The sequence below is a fragment of the Bombus bifarius genome, unplaced genomic scaffold (genome assembly GCF_011952205.1).
Source record: "Bombus bifarius isolate JDL3187 unplaced genomic scaffold, Bbif_JDL3187 scf7180000008323, whole genome shotgun sequence".
Lineage (NCBI taxonomy): Eukaryota > Metazoa > Arthropoda > Insecta > Hymenoptera > Apidae > Bombus > Bombus bifarius.
Genome location: NW_022884592.1, coordinates 25,236 through 32,020, shown reverse-complemented (window position 1 = coordinate 32,020; position 6,785 = coordinate 25,236). Strand labels below are relative to the sequence as shown.

The 6,785-nt window shown below is 27.0% G+C and overlaps 1 protein-coding gene across 2 annotated transcripts; it reads left to right on the top strand.

Annotated features, from left to right (window-relative positions):
• The first annotated feature begins 440 nt into the window (after positions 1-440).
• LOC117212571 (myb-like protein X) lies at positions 441-6,289 on the top strand. Of its 2 annotated transcripts, XM_033457471.1 has the most exons (4): positions 441-822; positions 1,070-4,827; positions 5,573-5,651; positions 5,758-6,289. In XM_033457471.1, the coding sequence occupies exons 1-4, from the start codon at positions 691-693 to the stop codon at positions 5,764-5,766; spliced, it is 3,978 nt and encodes a 1,325-aa protein (XP_033313362.1). In that variant the 5' UTR covers positions 441-690; the 3' UTR covers positions 5,767-6,289. The 2 variants fall into 2 exon arrangements, with proteins under 2 accessions (XP_033313362.1, XP_033313361.1); XM_033457470.1 differs by lacking the exon at positions 5,573-5,651 and having other exon boundaries at positions 442-822; positions 5,758-6,284.
• The last annotated feature ends 496 nt before the right edge of the window (positions 6,290-6,785 follow it).

Below are 6,785 nucleotides of genomic sequence, written 5' to 3'. Positions count from 1 at the left end.
GTCACGCGTGCGCAAAATGAGAACCTTCTTGTCTACCATGTTGATTTTTCATAACTACTCACGATTCAATATTCGGACGGTTTTCCCTAGCGAGTGTCAAGAACCGTCTATATCACTGTGGTGTGTACGGTCGGACGCAAAAGTTTTATGATTTTAAAGTCACTCGTTATTTGCAGCTTACACTATTATACCTAGCAATACGATTTATACTATGCTGCACTATGTACAAAAATCTACAAAAATTCACAAGCGCATTGTGCTTCAATAATTTATAAGCGATCTGTTTTACACATAGTCATATATTAAATCAATTTTAAATTTCGTTTCGGCTTATAGGAGATGTTTGTAGCTAGGTAAAAATCATCAAAACCAACTTCACATAATCATACCAAAAGCAAATTCACGCGATAACGTGACAATACTAATTTCTTTTACTCTCCCATGTTTGTTACAAAATATTTTATCGACTTCAATATCTACCTTATTCTATGATACTTGTTATGAATGAAGCTATAGAAAGGTTGGTATTACTGATTATTATTCATTTATTCACACAGATCCAACATTTAACCTAGACGCAAAGTAAGAAATTATGGCTACGTACTGTTTCACAGGATGATTTCGTCAGTGAAAATGAATGATTGTTTAACATTCAAGTGAATTATAATCATTTTAAATACTTTATTTATCATGGAGTTGGGTTTACCTAATACGTTATTACCAGGTGATCCACGATTAGTAGATCACATTGTAGGAGAAGTTAAATCTCAAGGAATTTTTGATCAATTTCGTAAAGAATGTATTGCCGATGTTGATACCAAGGTATACAATATATTTGTATATAATATTTAAACAATTGATTCATTATTAAAACCTTATGCAATAATATAACTATTATTATATATATTTTGAACAATATTTTGAAATCATAATATAGTCATTTTTAAAGTAATGTATATATATGGTTTTTACCTACTATATTCAAATACATGCTATATAATAACAATTTTTCATGCTTATTTATAGGCATATATATTGTTGGTAATAATTTTTATCGTTTTCATTACAGCCAGCATATCAAAATTTACGTACAAGAGTAGAAGGATCTGTAAATTCTTTCCTTAGCAAACAATCATGGAAACCAGATTTAAACAAAAATCAGTTGAGAGAAACATTAAGGAAGCACATACATGAAGCACCTTATTTAGATGCTGGTGTAGAACGCATAGTAGATCAAGTAGTAAATCCAAAAGTATATTCTGTCTTCATGCATCAGATTGAAGATGTAGTATACAAATTTTTAGGAATAGAAAGACCTAAGGCAAAAGAAAAAAATGGTTTGTGTGGCCTTAAAGATTTATTACCCAAAGATTTAGATCCTGTTTCACCAGAGTCTGATAAAAATAGTTTAAAAGATGTATCTTTGGAGTCTATGGATGCAATGGAAGATTTAGAAATAAAAAAAGATATAAAATTTAATGAACAAAAGTCACTAGACGAAGAAATCTCCAATGAAAAAGGTAAAGATAGTATATCTGAGAATGGACAGGTTTCTTCAGAAGAAAAAGCATTAGATGAAAGTGATAAAATTTTTAATAAGACTGGTAGTATTTTAAATTTAAATACATCTGGAAAATCAGATGATAAAACAGAGGAGGATGAAGAAGACAGTCCCACTTTTGAACCAATTGATATTATGAATCTAAATGAATCTAATAATTCCAATGATTCACATTTATCAGGTATATCAGAATTAACTAGCCATAGATCTAGAAGTCCTGATTTTTGTAACGAATTATCAAGAGACAACTTTGATTATAGTAATCAAGATTCACAACTAAGCAAAGTTTCTTCTGATTCTCGATTATCTATTGTAACTGACTTTGGATCTTCTAATCATGCATCAACTCCAATACATGATCCATTGAAAGATGAAGTCAATAAAGATAGGTATGATGTTAAAAATATTAAAGACAATTTTAAAGCTATCAGAGAATATGAATCCAGTAAAAATAAAAGTAATAAAAATATTTTTGAATTAAATAAGAATAAGGATGTACAAGATGTTAAAGATTCTAAAACTATTAAAAACAATTTATCCTCTAAAGAAAATTCTCGTGATGCTACAGATAGCAGTATAAAAGATAGATATGAACATAAAAATAATAAAGATAAAAGCAGAGACCATGAATCTAAATCAAAATCAAAAGATAAAAATCATGTAAAAGATGGGAAGCATCATAGAGATAGAAGTAGTGACAAAAAAAAAGAAAGAAGTCATAGCAGTTCAAAGTATGACAAATATGATAAAAATAAACCTAAAGATAAAAACGATCAACCAAAAGAAACTATAGATAAAATTAAAGATACGGAAAAGGATAACTACAATAAGACAAAGGAAGATAAAATAAGAGAGACAGACAAGAAAGATAATATTAGTAAAGAAGGAAAAGATCTAAAAGATCTTTACAAAGAAAAAATTAGGGAGCTTAGAGAAAAGAAAGAATTAACAGAAAAAGAAAAATTAAATAAAGACAACAAAGAATCAAAATCAAATAAAGAAAATAAAGACAAAAAGGATTCTCCAAAAGATAAAAAGTTGTATAAAAAAGATCATAAAACTTCCTCCAAAAATTCTTCATCAAGTTCTCATGAAGTGAAAACTATTAAAGCATCTGAAAAAGTTATTGATGGGAAAGAAAAAAGAAATGAATCAAAGGACAGAGATAAGAATAAACGAGATGAAAGACGTACTTCTAAAGATCATATGAAGTCTAAAAATCATATCAGTATGAAATCAGACCCACCAGAAAAATTAGATAAACAGGATGTAAAGAAATTTATAAAAAGTGAAAAAGAAGAAAAGATTGATAAACCTGAAGTAAGAAAAGATGTTAAGTCAAATAATGAAAAGATAAATGGTAAAAAGGACACTAAAAATCATACGCAAAGTAAAAGTTCAACACGAAACGAGAAATTAGAGAGCAAGAAAGATAATAAAAGTGATTCCCAACATAAAGACAAAAGGCGAAGAGAAGAGAAAAAGTCCAAGTCAAAAGATGACCATTCTAGTTTAAGAAGGAATTCTAATGATCGACGTTCTACAGATAGAGATGGTTCAAATGGGTCAAGTAGCAAAAGTTCACAGTCTAGTAATTCCGGATCTAACATTGCAAATAATAAGTCAAACACATCAACTTTTTCTAAAGAAACAAATCATATGAGTAATTCAGGCAGTGAAACATCAGACAATGTTGAAGAATCACATCCAAGTGATCTAAAGTTATCATTTGAACAACAAAGTTATAAATTGGATAAAACAACAGAATTACATACAGAATACAAAACTGACAACACTAATAATCATGAAATACATATTAAACAAGAATTAGAATTTAATGACATTAACCTGCCTCTAAAAAAACGAGCATTGCTAGAAGAAGACTATATTTCAGGAGAAATGAAAGTAAAAAAACCAAAATTTGCAAAAAATATACATGAAGCTAAAAAATTAATGAAAATTAGGAAACAAATAGAGAAACAGAAGCTTAAAGAAAATAAAAAATTAGAGAAGAAACTTAGTGAAAAAATAGAACAACCAATTCAAACAAATACCATAAATAATGATAATGTTGAAAGTATGCCAGATGAAGAACGTGTTCAAATAATAGAAATACCAGATGAAGAATATGAAGAGCCATATCCTGAGAAATATACTAATTTAACATTAGAAGAAAGATCAATAATGATGTTACAAACTGAAGCTGGTGCAAAAGATTTGTTGGAGACACATTCTAATCTAAAATTGAAATTGTCAGACATGGAACTGTGTATAAAAAAATCATTAAGTGAAACACTTCCCAATAAAATAGAAAAGGAATCTATCCAACCACTGAGTTCAAATATTCAAAAAACATTGTCTAGTAAGAAAGGAGTTGAAAATTCACAAAACAAAGAATTGTCTTCTAGCATAGAAGAAGCAGACAACAATATGATAAAGGCAGAAGAAATAGATCATTCTGTAGACATATATTCTAAAAAGGAAATGCAACAAGAAACCAGTGTATCTAAAATAAAAATACATGTAGTACCTCAAGAACCAAACCATTTTAGTATTGATAGTAATAAAAAAGATGTAAGCGAGAAAAAAGAGCAATTACAGTTAAGTAATATAAATACACATAACATGACTTGTTCAAACAATAATAAAAGTATAGAGATACCTACAACATCAAAATTTAGAGATCAAGATGTTTCTCAGGATGCTCAAAATAGTAGTCTTTCTAATGTAAATAGCTGTATAATTAATAGAGATTGCATTATAAAATCTAAAGAGCAACCAGAGGCAATAGAATCAACATCAATGGAAACTGAAGATAACGAAGATTGTCGTTACTTCAAAGCAGATAATGAAAAATCAGAAAAATTTTCTAGTTTCTTAGAATCATTGGAATTGATAGAAAACAGTTCTTTAGAAGACATAATAGAGAGTTTAGGAGGCCAAGTTGTATCTTCAGTGCCAAAAGCTATGGCACCACCTTTACCAAAACGCAAACATTCGTCTAGCCCATTAACAGATATATTATTAAATAATTCAAATAATAATAACGATAGTCAAAAAGGACTGAGTCTACCTAATGAAGAAGCATTAAGTAATATAAAAAAGAGAAAACTGGTACCTAAGAAGCAAAGGCTTCAACCAAACATATGTGCTCCACAAGGACTTTTAAATGGGGAAAATTTTGTTATGCCTTTAAGTCCAGAAAGTGATGTATCTGCAACAAGTGAAAAAATACCCTCTTCAAATCTGATTAAAGAAGACAAAGGGTATGTTGAATAATTATTTCTTTTTCATTTTTACTTATTTTTTTAACCCCTTAATGCTTTTCTCAAATTCACCATTATAAAATGCACAAATTTTTCATTTATTCATTTTATGTGGATATGAAAACATTTCTGCATTTCTAAAGATGTCATTATAAAAAATAAAGACTTGTACTCAACATGCCTGATTATACAATGATTAGATCATTTTCTGTACTATTTTTCTGTATAATATTGTAATAATTCAACAATAACACAATAATAATCATAGAAAGAATAAAATGTAACAATAAAAACAATAAAACAAAATTCTAAACTATCGAAAAGAGAACATAATGAAGAATTTTAGTTATTTGAAAACTGAAAAAATAGACATATAATATAGACATATATATAATAAGACATACCACTTTAAAGTTGTGGATATTGTTATCTTTTATTCATTTAATATATGTATAAAAGGAAGCAATTAGTAAAGCAACATACAATATAATTTATAAATAGCATAAAGTGTTACAGTTTCAATTTTATCCGTGGTTAGATTGAACATCAAGCGGTGGGCATATTGGCTTAGCTCATGAATTGGACATGTTCATATATGTCACGGACGTGAGCGTCAAGGGGTTAATATAGGGAAGGATGTTAATACCAGAGTTTTTTTTTTTTATAAACTTCTAGATAAATATTTTATTTTTATAAGTATATGTAAAAAATTAAAAATCTTATATTTATTATAAATTTGTTTAAGGTCTCTATTTATGAAAAAAACAAGTTACCTAGAAGCTATTGAGATATCAAATACCAACAAATTATATATAACATACAATGTAAAAAGTTAAATCTACATATTTTTTGTAATGTTAAAATATTTCATTTAAAATATGGATGTATCTTCACTAATCATACTATAATTAGTTTGTTATGTAATTGCAGCCGGCATAGAAGCAGTCAACGTTATTCAAGTGATGACTTATACAAACCACGTCCATTATTTTCAAGTTCTTCTCGTAGAAGTAGGAGATCTAATCAGGTATAGCTAGTAGTTCATAGTCTGAGATGTTGAATTGTTTTACTTTATATAAACAGAAATCCTAGCTGTTTTCTAATTCTAGTAACACACCCTATATTATATTTCAATCAAATATTTTTAAACTTTAATTAATGTGAGATACTGATGTGACCAAGGAAAAATTTTGTGAACTATTATACTTATAATATATGTAAAATTTATTCTAAAAATTTAGTCATATCTTTTATGCAAGACATTTAAGTCTATGTATTTAATGTTTCTTTAAGTATGTATTATATTAGAGAAATTTGAAAGTTTTCTATAGATTGACATTCTTTAAATATATTGTAAATTTGAAAAGAAAAATCTGCATTACATCTAAATAGAAAGAATACTAAATATATTTTAAGGAATTCTTACATAATGTTATAATTTGGATAAGAATTACTTACGTAAAATTATTAAATCTAACACAGTATTAACAAAGAAAAATATGCACTTCAAAATATTTTTGAAATAGAAGTAAAGATCTTTTAAGAACATTTATTTAATAAATAATCAAGTTTACAATACTTTGAAAAATTCAGAAAAACGTAAACACAAATACGTATATGAATGAATTGAAAATTGTTGCAAAAATTTATTTTTTCAAGAATATATATAAATTTTTGTGAATATGTATGTTTAAGTTACATTTGAAATTATATTAAGTACTACATCTGAATAATTCTTGTTTATAAAAAAAAGAATTAATATTTTTTCATATTACTTATATGAAAATTATTGTATAAAATTCAACTTCTTATAAAAAATACACAAATGCGTAATTAATAGTGTGCAATTTTCGTTAATATATAATACATTACATTAAAAATATACATGATATATTTATAGGACTACAAGTTAGGTAATTATTGTATACATATTATTTAAAACAAACACGTTACTTATA